Consider the following 21013-nt stretch of genomic DNA (forward strand, 5'->3'; position numbering starts at 1 on the left):
TCTGAAGGGGGCACCTTTCTCCGAATGTTGCTGGTGATATTGTATCCGTTCTGAGGTACCCGGGCCAACAGGAAAGTACTTTAGATGTGCTCGGGACAAAGCACGACAAATTTGTAGCGAATCTTCCCTACTTTTATATTCCATCCCACTTGCAATAGGTGATAAAATTGCGTTTGCTTTCGTAATCACTTAAAGCTTCATGCTAAAGCTTTGTGAATCACGTTCCGGGGCACCCAGATTCCCCAGTGCTGCAGATCTTTGCACTCTCATCTCCGTGTAAATAATTTGAGCTTTCCATTCTTCCTGCCAAAGTGGACCAATTCGCATTTCACCACATTATACTCCACCTGTTTCTTTTTACCACTCCCGTAGCCTATCTAAATCCTGTTGGATACCATTTTTGCTCACTTCACAATTTACTTTCCCTCCTGTATTAAAGTCGTGAGAAAAAGTTGCAATCAATCCTTCCCATCATCCATGTCGTTTCTGTAAATTGATAACAGTTGAGGCCCCAGATGTAATCCTGTGATTCACCGCCGGCTACAGTTTGCCCCTCCCCCCCTACAAAAAAATGGCTCAGTTACCCCACCTCTCTGTTTCTGTAAGGCAACCAGTCCTCGATTCGTGATGAATATTATCCTATACATGATGACCTCCTATTTGACGTTTCATAATGTATCTTTGAAACTGTTTCTTATTAAATACGTTTTGGAAATCCAAGTGTACAGGTTCCTCTTTATTCAACTTACTAATAAGTTGCTCCAGTAAGTATATGAAATTAGTACAGTATGGCTTCATTTGTACAAAACCATGTTGGCTCTACATAATTGCAAGCGCCATGCGATAACCTTCTAATAATAGATTTGAGCATTTAACTTTTGACAGATGTTAGGCTAATTGGCTTGTAGTTACATGTTTTCAGTTTCTTTCTTTTCTTGAATAGAGATAGATATGCTATTTCCCGATCTCGTCGAGTAGTAAAATAACTACACTGCAGACAGAGGGGAATCGGCCCTTCGCGTCTGCATCCACTCCCCCTCAGTGTATCTTACCCAGCTCTATCATGTCCTAATGACTTGACAGCCTTTCGTTCTGACCGTTTTCTTAGTAGCATTGACCTGGTGGTTGTAATTGCTTTATGTTCCTCGCTCCTTTCTCCCTCTTCACCTGCAAGTAATTCTGGGACATTATTTACATATTCTCCAGCAAGGCAGAGAAAATATATCAATTCTTCTGCCATTTCCTCATTTCGTATAATTTTTCGGCGTTCCTTTTCCAGAGTAACAACACTTATTTTACTGAGCATTTTTCTTTTTAAAAGCATGTAGACATTCTTACATTCATTTTCTATGTCCAGCTAACATTCTCTCATACTCTAACTTCTCCTTTGTCATTACTTTATTTGTCAATCTTTGTCTGTTCTAATATTCTTCCCAATCTTTAGCTCTGCCACTAATCGCAAAGTTTCGCACTTTTTCTCCCACTCGGGCTCTATCATTGGAGATGTTGGGACTTTAACATCTCCATGAAGTAGGCCCGCTTTCTGTCTGATATTTCAGCTGCATACCGTCTTCAGTCAACTTTAACCTGCAATCCTGGCCCTGTGCTAATCATTTTCCGATTCGACTGACACGCCATGAGGGTGGTTCTTCTCTCGCTTCTGCCGTCTTGTTGCATTAAACTGAACTAGTATCTGTCTCTCTCCTTCTCTCCACACTGCAGATGTCAACTCTGTGCATTCCACCCACAGGCAAGGCCTTTTACCTCTCGCTCCCTGGGTACTGACTGCACTGCATGACGTGGACCTGAGACATATCCTTTCAGTAAGAACCCTGCGATAACTTTCAGCCTAACAACTTTAATTATCTGTTCCTGATCCCTCTCCCTGACCGCCGTTTGGACATTTTCCCACTGATGGTAAAATTTTAATATTCCTTCCCCACCCTTCATTCGTTCGACGCGGGAGTCAGTAAAATTCCAACAACCGAGTCCATATGCAAGCAAATATGTTAACCCTTTTATCTTTGTTAGACCCCAGCTAGTGTATTAGTTCAGTTCTTGACAATATTCTTCAAAAGTATTTCAGAGCTTTGGAGAGTGTGCAGGAAGGTGTATTAGCATGTTTCCAGGATAAAAGTCCTCAGTTAGATGTAAGGACGGGAAACGTGGAGTTGTTCTCCTTCGAGCCGCACAGTAGATTTGATAAAGATGTTCTTAAAGGTGTTGGATAAAGAAAGTAGGAGCTGCTTCAAATGTCGGGAAGTTTGATCACCAGAAGACAAACATTTGAAATAACTCGGGAACAGGAACAGAAGAAGGCTGGTGGTGGGTAAATACGTTCCGACTCTTAATGATCTGGAGACAACTGGATCAAGGGCTGGTGGAAGAGGATTGAACAATCCCTGTCAAAAAGGTGGAAAATATGTGGAAAACTGGAGTAAGACCAAGGCAGAAATTCCAGTTCTATCGCTCCTTTACAGAACCGACATGGATGCGATGGGCTGATTGCCCTCTTTCTGCGATCAACGTTCTCGAATTTTTTATACTGACACAACTGCCTCTGCACCGCGATCGGCAGCTCTCCAGGCGAAGTAATTAATTCATTTCTTCTCGTTCTCCTCTGTGCGCCTCAGCTGCATAACCAAAATGTTACTTCTCCCAATTGTTCAAGGACACATGGGGTGAAGGTGTGTGACAAGCTCATGTTATCAACATTTAAAGGGCTTGCTTGATTTTGTTTAATTTTTCAAATGAGGGAGCAATAGAACATTGTTCGATGGCTTCTGCAATACTGTCGTGCGGCGGGAGGAGAGGGTGGTGTTGTGGGGGGAGGATAACCGGTCATCAGAAATCTGATTTTAAAAAACTGCTATTTTCAGCTCAGTCCGATGTCGGCAAATGCATTGACATTCTCAAACTCATTGTTTCCTATGACAGCAAATATACCCCTCAAATCAAACAACGAAAGTCATGCGAAAGCTCTGTTTCCTAGAGCATTTTATTTTGCCAAGGCTTAACTCAGTGTGCGAGCCGTGGGTTTGCAACGCTTGAATAAAGCTGAGCGGGCAGTCTTCGCACCTCAATCACATTCTAGATAGGAAATAAATTGTTTCTCCAGGATTGTCTATCATTCACTCACTTCAGATATCTATCTATCTATCTATGTGTCGATCTATCTACCTATCTATCTAACTATCTGGCTATCTCTATCCAACTGCCTGTCTGTCTATCTATCATTGCAGCTGTCTGTCTGTCTATCTATCCAACCATCTGTCTGTCTATCTGTCTATCTATCTATATATCTATCTATCTATTTGTCTGTCTACCTATCTATCTATCTATTTCTCAGTCTACCTATCTATCTGTCGACCTATCTATCTGTTTCCCTGTCTATCTGTCTGCCTACCCGTGTATCCATCCATCGCGAAAAGCTAATACGGAGTCTGGCCTTAGGCGTCTCCGTGTGCACATGAAATCTCAACTCACACTTTTCGCCTTTAATTTATTCACCAAGGACGTTACGCCTATTAAACAGCTTACTGCCCGCAATATTTGTTTATTGTAATCTGGAGGCTTCGGGACATCAAGCCACGATTCATTTAATCTGTTTTATGTTTCACTGCACCGTTTGTTTGTTTCTGGGGGACGGGGGTTGGGTATTGAGCCATTTTACATGCTATTCTGCGCCTTGGGAGATTTATATTTCTTCTTTTCCAAAATGGCTGACCTGCTCATTCTGCAAATATCAGACAATACCGAAATGGAGATCTTCGACCTAATATCACGTGACAGGAAATTTGCATACCTAATTCATATTCATTCGCCTTGCGGTGTTTGAGTCTTTTTAAGGAGAGGTTGGAATGGACTCAGAAGCGCGTTCGTGTCACGATTTATTTTCCTTCTTCCTCTCCCCAAACCTTCACCATGACACAATCGATTGGAGTTCTCGCCGCACTGATACTCTGTTTCCACAGTAAGTACGGGCGTCGGCCTGAAGTAACGCTCATTTTTTCACGTTATCTGCTTCTGCGCTTGTGTTTTGACGAACCTGAATTGTGAGCTATATTCAACATTTCACAGTGTGACTGATAATACTTTGCATTTCATCAGGTACAATTGCGGATCCTGTCCTGACCCAACCAGGATCCATTTCGTCCTCACCGGGAAAAACCGTCACCATCACTTGCACCATGTCCGGAGGCACCATTAACAGCAACTACGCGGGCTGGTACTGGCAGAAACCCGACAGCGCCCCTGTGCTTGTTTGGTCCGGGTACAATGGTCTGGCTTCGGGTATTCCGAATCGATTCGCCGGGTCTGTGGACTCATCGAATAACAAGATGCATTTAACCATCACCAACGTTCAATCGGAGGACGCTGCAGATTATTACTGTGGTGCTACCCCCAGCGGTGCAAATAGAATCGTTTTCGGGAGTGGAACGAAGTTGAATCTGGGCAGTAAGTAAATCACTTAACTCTCCTCTAACATTTGTGACGCTTTCTAAATAACAAAATATACTTGGAAACGGTCGGATAGGTGGACTGAATTAGTGCAAATCAAAATGATTGCTCCTAAAATATTGTTATGGGGGATCTTTGATTCAGCAGCAAATGATATTGCAGTGATAGCTGGGCTCAGAACTTAGGCGATTTTCTGGAGTGTGTTCAGTTATGTGATAGATAAAGGGGCATTTTAATTACGAGTGAAACTCATTTCACTGGAAGCTCCCGGTCTGATCTGCTGGGACTGGGCAGAATTTTGAACCATCTGATCCAGCCGGCGGTGCGAGGAGATGATTGAGAAGGCGATTGCTAGAAAGATGGAATGTTTCCCTTCGCTTAGCCAGTGTTAGGAGTGGAGTGCCCCAGCTGTATGAACACTGCGAGCGGAACTATAATTAGCAAGACGATAAACATTTCAAAAGTGAAAAAACAGGCATGCAAATGAGCTAAATGGGGAAGTTTGTACAAGCTACAATCGGCCACCTAGAGTGGTCTGTAATTCCATGATTGTATGAAGGGACACAGTGGTTCAGGTTCTTTCATACGCTGCCCCTGTAGTCTGCTTTAAAGGGTTAGAATTGCATTCAAAGCGTTAACATCCGGCTGTTTCATTCCATTTAATGCAAGATTGCATTATGTCTGCGGAATGATAGTGTGGTGACTGGGTGCGACTCACTCCCACTGGTCCCCAAACTCACTAAAAACCGTTCAGTTCAAGATTCTCAGCCTAATATTTTGCATTAATCCTGGGTGTCCAAAATAACCATATTGTTGCCGGAATTCCGCCCGTAATAATCGACCCTGATTGTTACTGGATCACACAGTAACAAACATCAATGATGTGCGGAATATTTGCTTTCTTCCGAAATTACGGCTCATTTTCTTCCCATCCAATCAGTTGTTTTGGAATGTCTCGGAATAAGGTTGTCAGGTTTTTGAGTATTGTTGTGGACTCGTTCAGATTGTAGTTGGTTCTAGGACTGTCTGTTAGTAATAATAGAACAAGAGATGGAGATTACTGCCAATATGATTGATTCATGGAATGTGATCAGAAAGGTAACATTCCTTGCACCTTCCCCCATCAACCCCGCCTAATATCCACGGATAAAGTGACGGTGAACCGCATTCTCAAACCGATGTTGTCCATGTGTCATAGGTACACCGCAGAGATGTTAGGGAGGGAGTTGAGAGATTTTCGCCAGGCGACAGTGAAGGAAAGGCGGTACAGTTCTACTTTGGTATGCTGTGTGGCTTGTTGGGGATTTACCATTTGGTGTTGTAGCCGTGCATCTGGTGCCCGTGTGTTCGTCCAGTGGAAGACATGGCTGTTTTGGAAGCTGTTGTCGGAGTTCCGGCAGTGTAACTTATAGATATCCACACTGTAGCTCCTGTGCGTCAATGAGGGAGAAAAGCAATATAAGATATTCGCAGAATCATAGAATGGTATATCTTTGGAAAATTGTTGCAATCTCCTTGGCCAATCGTGTCTGCACTGCTTCACAAGTAACAATCTGACATTTATTCATTAGCCTTTAAATTACACATTCTATGTTCGTTTAAGTGACCATTAATTTGCCAATAACAGCCTCTCCGGCAGTAGGTTCCACATCCCCTAAACCCTCTGGGTGAAACTATTCCCTTCCAATTTCCGCGAAACCTTCTACTTCTAACGACAAATCCAAGTCCTGTTCTTATCGATCCCTCAACCATTGGCAATACTGTTTTCCGATCCATTCTGCCCAGACACCTCAGAATATTATGCCTTCAAATGGATTTACTTTCAGCCTCGTCTGTTCCGAAGAAAAGGGACAATTCAATGCTTACTTATAACTAAACATTCCATTCCAGCCGACATCCCTCTAGATCTCCCTGTACTCGTTCTCGTACAATTACATCTTTCCTATGCGTCTTTCCAGCAGTTTCAGCATAACCTTAAATTTCTAACAATCTCTACCTCAGCTTATAAATGTAAATGCCTCCTATGCCTTCTTTGCTACTATATCCAGTTGCTCAGCCGCCTTCAGAATCTGTGGACCTGCGTTTTCTGTTCACTAATTTTCTCTACATTTCTCGGCATTTTCCCATCTGTACAGTGTACTCGCTTGTCTTGTTGGTCTTCCTGAAGTGCAGTTCCTCACACTTTTCGGCATTTAATTCCATTTGTCGCCGGTGCACTAATCTAATCAGTCCATTGTCTTCCTGCATTATCCAGCTTTCTTGTTTGCAACCACACTGCCAAATTTGTATCATCGAACATCATACAGGCACTCATTGATATACGGACCCTTTGTTCCCTGCCTCTGAGCCAATTTCGGATCCAACCTGTTCATCCTATGTGTGAACTTAACAAGGGCCTTGCTCAAATCCGTGTAGACTATACCAAAAATATTGCCATCATTCACCGCTTCATGCTACCTGCTCAAAAATACCAATTAACGCTATGGGGTGAGATTTTCCGGCAACGAAGCCGTGATCGCCATATTTGATTATGCCGCTTTATTCCATTAGTTCTCCCTTCAGAGAGGTTAGGTTCACTGGTCCATAATTATGCCACCCGCCTTTCGCCCTTTGACAATTTCATCTCTCTTCCTGCCTCCGAGAGTCAAACCTGCTCCGGTCCCGATTGGAAAGCTGTGGTCAGGGTCTCTTCCCTTCTCAATCTTACTTTCCCTTTTTTATTACATGCTTCTTCAAGTCATTTGCTTACTGGGCGATATTACGGTTAAATGGACCAGCATGAGGCAAAAAGGGAAAAAATGCTTTTGAATATTGAGTTATTACTTTAAGAAATCAGATCTGGTGAAAATGCCGGTGTAAAAATAATTCACTTAAGTCCACTAAATAGAAGTCGATCTTCACACTTTCTCATCGGTGCAAACATTTGAGATGATCCAGCGAAACTCTCGGGGGCGCAGGAAGAAGATGCCAGTTTTGAAATAAGGGCTTGCGGCATTTGTCTGCCGACTCAGTTTCAACATCCAAATTACATTCCAACAAAAATATAAGACCAATTTCTAGCTCCAAAGACAATCGATTTTTTACCGACAGCGACAAAACCCATATTGCTGTTGTAGCCGACATGATACCTCAATGTCAGGGCGAATTGTAAAAGGTTAGCCTGATACTTTTAGTTTGAAATGGATATTTATATCTGAACCCTTTCTTCGAAGCCTTACAATATATTAACGTATTTACTGAGCGTTTCGCCATTGACTGTGATAGATGGTAACTTAAGCGGTAAATGGTCACTTAAAGAGACAAGATTCTGACACAACGCCCTTTCAGCTTTGCGAATATCGACTCATGTCAAAGGAACGAAAATGCAAATCTGCATTGACTTAGCGCCGACCACGGCCTCAGAAATCCTCACAATTAAGTGTGAAGTAGAATCATTCTTCCGATGTCAGAATCATGGCTCCCTACCTAAGCACATAAAGATCTCACAGTCCATCTGCTTTGACGACAAGGTGTGTGAGATAAATAATTATGAGGACATGTTTGATTTATTACTGGCCTTTTGAGGGTGTCATTAAGTTATGTTGTTATATATTAGAATTGTTTACAATATTTATTAGAAACTCTTCCTCTCAGCTGCAACAAATCGTTTGTGACACTCCATTCCGAAAAAATGTCTCCAAACATTTCCATTGCGACCGGGAGATATTTGTTAAGATTTACGCTGCATCGTCACTGTTGGTCTGGGCGGGACACGGTGTAAAGCCGTAGCAAAGAATGTTCACAAACCCAAATATCAGTCCAGTCTGTAGGACTTGCGTCAGGGAAGTAACTGGTGACAGAAGCAAACAATCGATTTCATTGTTTAGAATCGAGGTTTTGGAGTTGCAAACTCCAGAAATGTAGCCGTCAGCATAGGTTCCAATATTGACCCCAAATTCTGAGTGATTAGTGTTATTCTGAAATTCTCGGTGTTCGCGACATTGGCTCGGACTGCGTTGCCTCAGATCACACGTGGATGTATTGAAACTCCCTTCCTATTTTTCTCTTTAATATTTCAAACTCCACTATTTCCTTTCGATCAGATTTTATTTGTATGTTCCTGTCCTTTCAGGGAAAAAAGAATAACCTTCTCAGGTTGTATATGTTCTAGAAACAGAGTCCCGGCCTTTTTGCATTTGGCATCAATAAGACTCCAATGTATAAAATCTATACATTCTTGTAGAATAATACCGACTTAAAAAAAACAATTTGAAGAAGGTGGAACAATGACTCAGTCATTTATGCTGATTTTTAATGGATGTGCGATCCTTGTCTCTACTTTCCAGGTCCACGGAGCCCCACTGTGTCTCTCCTTCCGCCTTCATCGGATCAAATCACAGCGAAGAACATGGCGACCCTGGTGTGTTTGGTGAGCGGTTTTAACCCGGGAGCTGCGGAGATTGAATGGACTGTCGATGGCAGCGTCAGAGGGAATGGGGTTGAGACCAGTCGAATCCAGCAGGAGGCGGACAACACGTTCAGTGTGAGCAGTTATCTGACTCTGTCAGCCTCAGAGTGGAACTCACACGAGCTTTACTCCTGTGTGGTTAAACACGAGACTCAAGCAAACCCGCTTCAAACAAGCATCTCCAGATCCAGCTGTATGTGATACATGCATCGAAAGCGTTTTTGTATTTTGCCGTTAGTAAAGTTTTATTTCTGAATAAATTCGGCAAATAGTGGAACATTTCAAACAGTTCATCACAGTTTGTAGCAGATCGGCTGATTCCCTTAATTTCAATTTAACTGTGTTCACTCTGAATGGATCAAAGCTTCAGTGTAATGTCATTGATACTGCTGTGTAATAAAATCATTGTACCGTTATCGCAACTAATGTTCTGTTATTCTCTCTCTTCCCCTGAAAAACAAGTAATGGTAACATTCTAAAAGGAATTAAATAGTGAGATTATATCATTGTGATATTCTGCACATTTTGTTTAAATTCAGTGACATCCAGGCGCAACAAGGAGACGATGGATGACATTAAATTGAAGTAATATTGCAATATTTTTTAATGGACTGAGTTACATTCTGGTATTGTGATGAAAGGGCAGAACTGCGAATACAGATTACTAAAATACATTAAAGGGCAGACAGTTCTTATCCTCCTGGTTCCAAAATTTCAGGACAAACGCTTGTCACTGTCCCATTTTTTAATACACCAGATGCAATGCAAGTTCTGGAACAGCTGGTTATTTTTTAGTAAGCTCACCGATTATTTTAATTGGCCTATAATGATTATACTGAAGCAGGCGCTTTACTAACAAGTCACCCAAATGCATTTTCAGTGACTCAAACCAGTTCAGGACCAAGTCTGTTTTTTTTATATAATTCCTCTTCACACGAATAACAAAGTCGATAGGTCACCCCTTTGATACATCGTTGTTTTATTTCTTCAGTTAGATTTGGGCTTGCAAGACATAAATTGTTAAAAGTAGCAAGAAGTTGCGCAGTTGGTAAAAAGTGCAAAAAAATGGTGCTGGTGCACTTACAGAAGAACAAAACAAAACATTGGGGGATTTCTGAGAATTTTTTAGAATTACACTCATCTATGGTCTACATACTTCAAAACTGTTCTTGTAGGATATGAGAAAGTGTAGAAACTATTTACCAGATTTTTACTCGAATTGGGACTATGTAACTATCAGGAAAATGAATTTGTTGGGTTGTTTTCGCTGAGAAGAGGATGCGGAGGTGTGATAGGCGGGTTTAATGTTAGGAAAAGGTGTGATACGTTAACACACAGAAAGATTTTCAACTGTGAGTTAGTGTGAAACAGTGAGACATAAAAGAGAAGCGGAGACAGGACGAATAAATAATTTATTTGAATGTATAAGTCGGGAATTTGCTGTGGGCAGGAGAGGGAAAGTACAAGGATTTGTTCTCTGATTAGCTGAATAAGACAATATAGATTCCTGAGGATCATTCATCACATCATAGAAGCCCTACAGCACTGAAAGAGGCCATTCCGCCCATCGAGTCTGCACCAACCGCAATCCCACCCAGGCCCTACCCCTATATCCCTACATATTTTACCCACTAGTCCCTCTACACTACCCATCCTAGGACACTAAGAGGCTATTTTAAGCATGGTCAATCGACGTAACCCGCACTGGGCTTAAAAATGGGCAAGTCCCCTCGCGGCTTTATAGAAGCTTAGTTCGGCCAAACTTGAAATATAGTGTTCAATGCTGGTCGTCACACTACTAGAAGGACATGGAGGCTTTGGAGAGGGTACAAAAAAATTCCCAGGATGTTGCCTGGTATGGAGGGCATCAGCAATGAGGAGGGCTTGGAGAAACTTGGATTGTTCCCACTGGAAAGACGGAGGTTGAGGGGTGACCTGATAGAAGAGTGTGAGAGACATGGACAGCGCGGATAACCAGATGCCTTTTCCAGGGTGGAAGAGTCAATTACTAGAGGACACATGTTTAAGATTCGACGGGCAAAGTTTAGAGGAGATGTTGGAGGCAGAATTTTCACACAGAGGGTGATGGGTGCCTGGAACTCGCCGTTCCGGGAGGTAGTGGAAGCAGATACGATAGTGACTTTTAAGGAGCGTCTTGTCAAACACATGGATAGAACGGGATTAGAAGGATATGGTCCCTGGAGGGTAGGGGGTATTAGTTAAGTCGAGTAGCATGGTCGGTGCAGGCTTGGACGGCCGAAGGACTGTTCCTACGCTGCAATTTCCTTGTTCTTTGCTCCAATAATATAATCCAGAACAAAATAGAGCATACACTTTTCTTAGAGTGAAGCTATTTTGGAGTGAAATGAAGAAATACTGCTTCGCGCGCATTAGAGTTGACTCGGATGTTTTTCTCATATATCCCCTCATTCCGGTCACAACTCATTTTCTCCATTAGGCCCATGTTGACCATGTTTCCACTAAATTACTGACCATCGAACTTTGTTTTTTTTGCCCCCACTTTGGTTGATGTCACTAACTGCTATCTCTCCTCAGATACTGTTCTTACTTTCACACCGATTACAATCAAACTTCTCCTTGAAAGCAGCCTTGTTCCTCTTTCCTTGTAAGCTACTACCGATGTTCAGATAACATTTCCTCTCTAAACTACTTGAAGATATTACCAACCCCAAATCCATAATATTGTTCCAACAATTCCAGCATTGAATCCCCACAATCGCATTTCTGCTTCTGCCACAATACTGATATGTCCCTTATCAAAGTTAAATTCTATTCAACTGTAACGATAGCAAACTATTACAGTTTTTTTTCAGTTTTAAAGTTTTTTTTGGCAGATTCCTTATCATTGTCAGAAGTAGACTTACAGCTATCGGTTGTAATTCAAACTGCAATTACTGCAATGAAGTTATTGTGAAAGTTTCCTAGTCGCCACACCCCGGCACCTGTACGGGTCCAATGAGAGAGAATTTAGCATCGCCAAAGCACCTAATCAGCCCATCTTTCGGACTGTGGGAGGCAACGGAGCACCCACACAGATATGGGAAGAACGTGCAGACTGTGACCCAAGCCGGACATCGAAACCGGGTTCTTGGCGCTGTGAGGCAGAAGTTCTAACCGCCGTGGCGCCCTACTGCTTGTTCTTTTTGCATTGGCGTCGGTCTTTGACACGATTCCACACACGATCCAACAAGTCTCCATCGTTCGTCAGTTGCTTGGACATATTCACATGACCTGGTTCTTTTATTATTTATCAGAGAATATCCACAGATTTGTCTGCAATGTCTTCTCTTCCTTCTTCCATGCCAGCAACTCAACGATATGTCCCTGGCCCCATTCTTTTTCCCATCCACATGTTCCCCTTGTCGGCATCATCTCAAAGCACATCAGACTTTTTATGCACTCTGAAAGCACGTAGCTCTATCTCACCATCGTGTCACAAAGAATTCTACTGTGATGATCAGAAATCTCCTCCAACTATTGGGAAGAATAAATTCGTTGTGCAGCGAGGGCCTCTTTGAGCCTATTGAGGCCTTTAAGTGACCTATTAAGAATCAGTCAAGTGCATCATCCTGTCCGCACTACAATTATTCGCCTGGTTGGGACCGGACTATGTCAAGACAATAATCTAACAGGCGGAGCTTAGTGTTGGTGCCCGGCAAGGGGAACCCCACCAATTCCCTCAGTGGGATTTGGAAATCGGCTGCACCAAAGCCCCAAGAACCTCTGTTATTTGGCCTACATCAGGTCTCATCTTTCGAGACCAGTTGTAATCCGAACTGTCGCCGCCGCTCGAACCTACAGAGTTGCTGCACCTACGGTTGGCCGTCAGTCCCCTGAGGTGGTTACTCCTCCGCAGAACGGTGTGCATGTCTTGCTTATGGCTGATTTCTGCCCCCACCATATATCCAGTGACTGCGGAGCGCACAGAATGAGCGGGGAAGTGAGTTGGCGGAGCAGACAAACCGACTCTCCCAAAGACCCTGCCCTTGCAACTGAAGGCTCCAGCGAATGTTTGCCTTGGCTGTAAAGTCCAGATTAGACTCAGCATCAGTGGACAATCGTTTAGGATAGAACAAAGAGAAGTGACGATGGCCAGTTAATCCAAGGCATTCTCTCGCAATAATCTTTCAATTGTTCTTCGCTTCACATGTAATTTCTATTAATATTTAGAAGAGTCTTCCGAATCTTTTCGTCATCATTTAAACTTTTGCATTCCTGATCATAAAAAACTGGCTATGTAACTTTGTGTCCCCAGCTAAAGAAAAATATGTGAACATAGAAAGGATAAACACCTGGTTCCCTCCATAGGGAAAAACAATTGATAAATGACTTAGGAACTTTATATTGAGCTCAGTGCCCAAACATTTCACTGAAGAATACAACACAAAAATACCATTGACCCAGTGTGCTCTTTGAAAGATCTATCCAAGTAATCGCACTCCAGTGCTCGATTAGCATTTCATGCAAACACCGGTGTTATTAATCTATCCGATCTTCATCCTGAAGTTATAATTGGATCGATTTCCTATGTTCTTCCAGTGAAATTCAGGTCAACAAAGCTCATTGAATATATTTTCATCTGGCACCTTTGGAGGCTCAATTTTCACTCTGTTTCTGTCTCCACAGATGCTTCCAGACCAGCTGATTTGTTTCCCAAATACTCTGGGGGGTTTTAGTTACTTCTTGCCTTTGGCACTGTGGCACAGTGCTTAACATTGCTAATTCTCCCTCAGTGTACCCAAACAGGCGCCGGACTATAACGACTGGGGGATTTCACGATAACTTTATTGCACTGTTAATGTACGCCTACTCATGACACTAATGCACCAATTTGAAATTGTAAAGTTAAACGATAAAAGAACGTACAAAGAGTGGGCGACAGTCCGATAGAAATTGAGTCTGGGGAATTTGTAGCAAATGAAATGATTGCAGATGAAGAGGACAGGCATTTTGCTTTAGTCTTCATTGTAGAGGATACAAATTGCACCGTAGAAATAGTTGTAGAGCAGGAAATGGAAGAGAAGGACTCAAGAAAATTATAATGTCATCAAGGACGTTTTTGAAGATGTCGGTGGCTAAGTCCTCAGATCCTGATAGCTTTCACCGAAGGTCTTAAAAGGAGTGACAACTGAGACAATTGATAAGTTGGTTTTAATGTTCCAAAATTCCCCAGATTCTGCGGAATTCGTTTGATTGGGAAAAGCGACTGTAATACCTTAATGCAATAGGAAAAAACGACCTATAACGGTAAATAACACATGTTAGTTGAACAACACCAGTTAGCTGGACATGTGATATATCAGGAAAACGTTAGCAGCGGTTATTAAGGTTTGATAGCAGGGCACAGGAGTAAACTCACGGTAACCAGATAAAGCCAACACAGTTTTGTCAAAGGGAAGTCATGTTCAATCAATTTACTGGAGTGATTTGAAGAAGTAACAAGCTATGGATATAGGGGAGCAGGTAGATGTACTGTGTTTTCCAGTAAGTATTTGATAAGATGTCACAGCAAAGGGTATTGCGGAAAATAAGAGTTTATGGCGTGGGAACATGGACAGAAAATTTGCGAGCGAATAGGAAACAGAGAAAAGGCAAAAAAGACAATTTTGTGATTCGCAAGGTGTAAGGGGTGGTGTGCTACCGTGATCAGTGCTGTGGCCTCAACTCTTTACAATTTATATAAATAATGGTATGTTTTCAATATGGTACCAGGTATGTTCTTGCTTTCTGCTACGTTTTACATATGCTCTGATATTCGCCTCTTCTTCCCCCAAATTCCTTCACTCCTGGCCTCTAATTCTCATCTGTAAATATCTCCGTAAATGAAAACAAAACTTCTGCCACTGTCGCTTTGGCCTTACTTCACTGTTGTTTTGAAACCATTTCAGGTGAACGGGCTTTTCTGTAACACGTAAACCAATCTGGTCAGGAGTTCATCATCGATACCACTGCGAACAGCGTGTCACCAATATGGCTGGTCATGTATTGTGCACGTGTTTCCCTAATAGCACAAATGTTTTTGATTTGATTTATTACTATTTTATGTAATAGTATACAGCGACAAGTATTTTTTCTTACATGCTTTACCGACAAAGCATACCGTTCATACAGAAGGAACAGAGACAGTGCAGAATGTAGTGCAACAATCGCAACGAGGGTGTGGAGAAACATCAACTTAATGCGAGCTAGGTCCATTCAAAAGTCTGAGGGCAGCAGGGAAGAAGCCGTTCTTAACTTGGTTGGTACGTGTCCTCAGACTTCTGTGTGTGTACCCGATGGAAAACATGGAGTCACAGATGTATTCAGTAAGGATGGCAGATTTCCTGCCGGGAATGATGTTAATGAAGCGAATGTTTTTTTTCAGCAATTCAGTAGTTTCATTGTTAACATTATTATAACTGGTTTTGTTCAAGATTTATTGCCAGATACCATGATGGGATTTAGAATCATTGCTTGTTCCCGGACTCTGCAATACTAATCCGGCAATTAGTCGCCGGTCTTTGGCGTCCGGCATGCTTTACAGTGTTGGTTCCTGCTCCCTTGTTTGAGCCTACGCGTGCACCTGTCTTCGAAACGTTTGAAATGCATCATAAAAGTAGGGATCGGATTTACGCTTAATTTACTAGAGACTGAACACCGAACACAGCAGTGCGGATAACCCTTTGCAGAAATTGTGTTTCTCACTTCAAAAGTGCTGCCAGATCTCCCGAATTTATCCTGAATTTTATGTTATAATTGTCATTTCATTCTCCATGCTTGCTATTGGACTATGCACAAGAGATGAAAGAAACCTAAAACGAATTCGAATGAACCTGGGCGCGTTTTGCGCCTGAACCAGCAGGTGGCAATACTGCAGTTGATATGCCAAGCACAGTATTATTACATGAAGTGGATATGCGGCGAAAAATATCTGAAAATATCAATTCCTGGCAAAATACGTGGACACTTGGAAAATAGGGATTCGGACATGAAAGTCGTTTTCAGAATATTCCCATTAGGTATTGTCAATTAATTTGGATGTTTAATGTGTTCCCATTTTTCATGGTGAATATCCACAACATCAGAAAATCCGAATGATGAGATGCAGTAAGAATCTAGTGTCACTAAATGTGTTACTATCACTTCCTTTCCTGCGTCATTCACTAAAGATAATGCTGCCAGCGCCACATTAATGGATCCGAAGTTTCAGAAATTTGATAGGATAAAAATAGACAAAAAGGGCGCAAATACGAATCATACGATCATATGAATTGGAATGAAGATCATGTCTAAGATCGTGGCTGATGAGATCGTGGGCTCCACCCGACATTCGGTCCACCCCTATGCTCTTTGGGTCCCTTTTCAATCAGAAATCTATCGAATTCTGCATTTTTAATGGGATGTGGGCATCGCTGGTGAGACCAGCATTTATTCCTCACCGCTAATTACCCTTGAAAAGATGGTGATGAACTGCTTTGTTGAATCAGCGCCGTCCCTGTGGGCTAAGTAAACAATATATCCCCAGGTCAATTTGCGAATGACTTGGAGGAAAGTGCTAAGGTGGTGGTGTTCCCATGTGTCTGCTGCCCTTGTCCTTCTGGACGGGAGTGGTGAGATTTTGTAAGGTATGGCCCATGGACATTGAATGGGTTTTTGCAATGCATCGTGAAGATGGTACTCACTGCTGCCACTGTTCATCGTGAAGGGGGCAGTTTGTGGAAGAGGTGCCAGTCAACTTTTGTCCTGGATGATGTGAGCTTCTTGAAAGTTATAGAAGCTGCACTCTCCTGGCGAGTGCAAATATTCCATCACAATACTGACTTGTGCCTCGCAGATGGTGGACAGACTTGGGAGTCAGGAAGTGAGACACTTGCAACAGGATTCATGCCCTCTGACCTGCTCTTGGAGCCACCATATTTAAATCTCAAGACAAGTTCAGTTTCTGGTCAATGGTCGGCCTTAGGAAGTCGACAGTGGCGGCATTACCGTTGAAAGTCAAAGGACAATGATTAGTTGTTGATTGGTCATTTCCTGGCACTACTTTGTCCCGAAGGATACTTGCCACTTGCCAACCCAAGCTTGGATATTGTCCTGGACTTCCTGCATTTGGGCATGGACGGCTGCATTCTCTGAGGGTGCAGGAATGGTACTGTACACTATGCGATCATCCCCATTGCTGACATTATGATGCAAGGAACGTTATTGATAGAGCAGCTGAAGATAGTTGGGCCTAGGATAGCATCTTGGGAAACTCTTGCAGAGAAGTATGCAAATTAGAGGATTGAACTCCAACCACAGCAAGACTCTTCGCCTGTGCCAGGTATGACCCCAGCCAGCATAGAAATTTCCCTCTAAATCTAATTGACTCCATTATTCCTCGAGCTCCTTAATTCCACCCGTGCTGCCTTGACGTCAAAGACAGTCACTTCACATCTGACATTCAATTACACTTGTCCATGTTTGACTCAAAGTTGTACTGAAGTCAGGCGCTGAGTGACTAACGGAATCCAAACTATGTGTCCGTGAGTAGGTTCCTGCTAAATTCCTGCCGTTTGATTGCGCTGTTAATGACCCCTTCCATCAACTTGCTGATGATCTGGAGTGGCCTGATGGTTGATGAATAAGGTTAGAGATGCCCTTCTTTTTGCATAGAGGACATAACTGGGCAATTTTCTGCAATGACGGGTAGATGCCAGTGTAGTAGACGCCCTGAAACAACTTGACAGGCGGGGCGGCATGGTCTGGAGCTCAAGTCTTCAGAACTGTGGACAGAATATTTTTAGGGCCCAAAGCCTTTGCAGTATCCAACAGCGTTCGGGCATTTCTTGGTATCACGTGGAGCGCATTGAATTGGCTGAAGCTTAACATCCGCGATGTTGACCATTTCTTTAGAAGGCCAAGATGGATCATCCACTCGGCAGATGTGACAGGAGATTGTTGCGAAGGCTTTAGCCTTATCTTTTTCACTGATCATTGAGGATAGGCACATCTGTGATGTCTTCTCTTCCAGTGAGTTGTTTAATTATCCACTACCATTCACGATGGGATATTCCTGGTAAACAGAGTTCCACAGACTAATGTCTTTTACGGAAAGTGAAATTCTCTTAATCCCCATCTCAACTGGAAAACCTCCTATTTTAATTCATGTCCCCTCCTTCTAGTCTACTTGGAGGAGAGGCACTTCCTCAGCATTCGCCGTCTCAACTTCCCTCGGGATAGTAGGTGTTTCAGCAGGATCACATTGAATTCTCCTAAACTCTAATGGGTACAAGACACAACTCTCCAACCGTTCCCAATATGATATCCCTTTCATCTGAAGGGGGCACCTTTCTCCGAATGTTGCTGGTGCTATTGTATCCGTTCTGAGGTACCCGGGCTAACAGGAAAGTACTTTAGATGTGCTCGCGACAAAGCACGACAAATTTGTAGCGAATCTTCCCTACTTTTATATTCCATCCCACATGCAATAGGTGACAACATTGCATTTGCTTTCCTCATCACTTACAGCTTCATGCTAAAGTTTTGTGAATCACGTTCCGGGGCACCCAGATTCCCCAGTGCTGCAGACCTTTGCACTCTCATGTCCGTATGAATAATTTGCAGCTTTCCATTCTTCCTGCCAAAGTGGACCAATTCGCATTTCACCACATTATACTCCACCTGTTTCTTTTTACCACTCACGTAACCTATCTAAATCCTTTTGGATACCATTAATGCTAACCCCACAATTTACTTCCCCTCCTGTATTAAAGTCGTGAGAAAAAGTTGCAAACAATTCGTCCCATCATTCATGTCATTTCTATAAATTGATAACAGTTTAGGCCCCAGATATAATCCTGTGATACACCGCCGGCTACAGTTTGCCCCTCCCCCAACAAACAAATGGCTCAGTTACCCCACCTGTCTGTTTCTGTGAGGCAACCAGTCCTCGATTCGTGATGAACGTTATCCCATACATGATGACCTCCTATTTGGCATTTCATAATGTATCTTTGAAACTGTTTCTTATTAAATACGTTTTGGAAATCCAAGTCTACAGGTTCCTCTTTATTCACGTTACTGATAAGTTGCTCCAGTAACTATATGAAATTAGCACCGTATGGCTTCATTTATACAAAACCATGTTGGCTCTACATAATTGCAAGTGCCACGCCATAACCTTCTCATAGTAGATTTGAGCATTTGACTTTTGACAGATGTTAGGCTAATTGGCTTGTAGTTACATGTTTCAGTTTCTTTCCTTTCTTGAATAGAGGAGTTCGGTCTGCTATTTCCCGATCTCATAGAATTATAAAATCACTACAATGCAGAAGAAGGCCAATCGGCCCTTCGCGTCTGCATTTACTCTCCCTAAGGGTATCTTGCCCACCTCTATCATGTCCAAGTGACTTGACAGCCTTCAGTTCTGACCGCTTTCTCAGTAGCATTGACCTGATGGTTCTCATTGCTTTATGTTCCTCGCTCCCTTCTCCCTCTTCACCTGCAAGTATTTCTGGGACATTATTTATGTATTCTACAGCCGAGGCAGAGAAAATATATCAATTCTTCTGCCATTTCCTCAGTTCGCATAATGGGTTTTCGACGTTTCTTTTCCAGAGTAAGCACACTTATTCTAGTGAGCATTTTCCTTTTTAAAAGCATGTAGAAATTCTTACATTCTTTTAATATGTCCAGCTAAAATTCTCGCATATTCTTAACTCTCTTTTGTTGTTATTTTCTTGGTCATTTTTCTTCTGTTTTTATATTCTTCCCAATCTTCAGCTCTGTCACTAGTGGTAAAGTTTAAAACTTTTTCTCCCGCTCGGGCGCAATCATTGGAGATGTTGGGACTTTAACATCTCCATGAAGTAGGCCCGCTTTCTGTCTGATATTTCAGCTGCATACCGTCTTCAGTCAACTTTAACCTAAATTCCTGGCCCTATGCCAATCGTTTTCCGATTCGGCTCACACACCATGAGGGTGGTTCTTCTCTCGCTCCTGCCGACTCCTTGCGTTAAACTGAACTCGTGTCTGTCTGTCTCCCTCTCTCCACACTGCAGATGTCAACTCTGTGCATTCCACCCACAGGCAAGGCCTTAAACCTCTCACTCCCTGGGTACTGACTGCACTGCATGATGTGAATCTGAGACATATCCTTTCAGTAAATACCCTGCGATCTCTTTCAGCCTAACAACTTTAATTACATGCTCCTGATCCCTCTACCTGACCGCCGTTTGGAAATTTTCCCACTGATGGTAAAAATTTAATATTCCTTCCCCACCCTTCATTCTGTCCACACGGGAGTCAGTAAAATTCCAACAACCGAGTCCAAATGCAAGCAAATATGTTAACCCTTTTATCTTTCTTAGACCCCAGCTAGAGTATTAGTTCAGTTCTTGACAAAATTCTTCCAAAGTATTTCAGAGCTTTGGAGAGTGTGCAGGAAGGTGTATTAGCATGTTTCCAGGATAAAAGTCCTCAGTTAGATGTAAGGACGTGAAACGTGGAGTTGTTCTCCTGAGAGCCGCAAGTAGATTTGATAAAGACGTTTTTAAAGGTGTTGGATAAAGAAAGTCGGAGCTGCTTCAAATGTCGGAAGTTTGATCACCAGAAGGCAAACATTTGAAATAACCTGTGAACAGCAACAGGAACAGAAGAGGGCTGGTGGTGGGTAAATATGTTGCGACTCTTAATGATCTGGAGACAATTGGATCAAGGGCTCGTGGAAGAGGATTTAACAATCCCTGTCAAAAAGGCGGAAAGAATGTTGAAAACTGAAGTAAGAGCAAGACAGAAATTCCAGTTCTATCGCTCCTTTACAGAACCGACATGGATGCGATGGGCTGATTGCCCTCTTTCTGCGATCAACCTTCTCGAATTCTTTATACTGACACAACTGCCTCTGCACCGCGATCGGCAGCTCTCCAGGCGAAGTAATTAATTCATTTCTTCTCGTTCTCGTCTGTGCGCCTCAGCTGCATAACCAAAATGTTACTTCTCACAATTGTTCAAGGACACATGGGGTGATGGTGTGTGACAAGCTGACGTTATCAACATTGAAAGGGCTTGCTTGATTTTGTTTAATTTTTCAAATGAGGGAGCAATAGAACATTGTACGATGGCTTC

At 42.6% G+C, this 21013-nt stretch overlaps 1 protein-coding gene across 1 annotated transcript; it reads left to right on the plus strand.

Annotated features, from left to right (window-relative positions):
* Nucleotides 1-3924: 3924 nt before the first annotated feature.
* Nucleotides 3925-9109, plus strand: LOC145356143 (immunoglobulin lambda-1 light chain-like). Its single transcript, XM_080208752.1, has 3 exons — nt 3925-3973; nt 4111-4458; nt 8787-9109. The coding sequence occupies exons 1-3, from the start codon at nt 3925-3927 to the stop codon at nt 9107-9109; spliced, it is 720 nt and encodes a 239-aa protein (XP_080064878.1).
* The last annotated feature ends 11904 nt before the right edge of the window (nt 9110-21013 follow it).

The sequence above is a fragment of the Carcharhinus amblyrhynchos genome, chromosome 20 (assembly GCF_965287045.1).
Source record: "Carcharhinus amblyrhynchos chromosome 20, sCarAmb.v2.hapA, whole genome shotgun sequence".
Classification (NCBI taxonomy): Eukaryota; Metazoa; Chordata; class Chondrichthyes; order Carcharhiniformes; family Carcharhinidae; genus Carcharhinus; species Carcharhinus amblyrhynchos.

Excerpts from the sequence above, each read along its gene's own strand:
- LOC145356143 (XM_080208752.1), top strand. The coding sequence starts at position 3,925 with ATGACACAATCGATTGGAGTTCTCGCCGCACTGATACTCTGTTTCCAC. Across the intron at positions 3,974-4,110 it reads ACTGATACTCTGTTTCCACA|GTACAATTGCGGATCCTGTC; the intron begins GTAAGTACGGGC and ends GCATTTCATCAG. Across the intron at positions 4,459-8,786 it reads AACGAAGTTGAATCTGGGCA|GTCCACGGAGCCCCACTGTG; the intron begins GTAAGTAAATCA and ends TCTACTTTCCAG.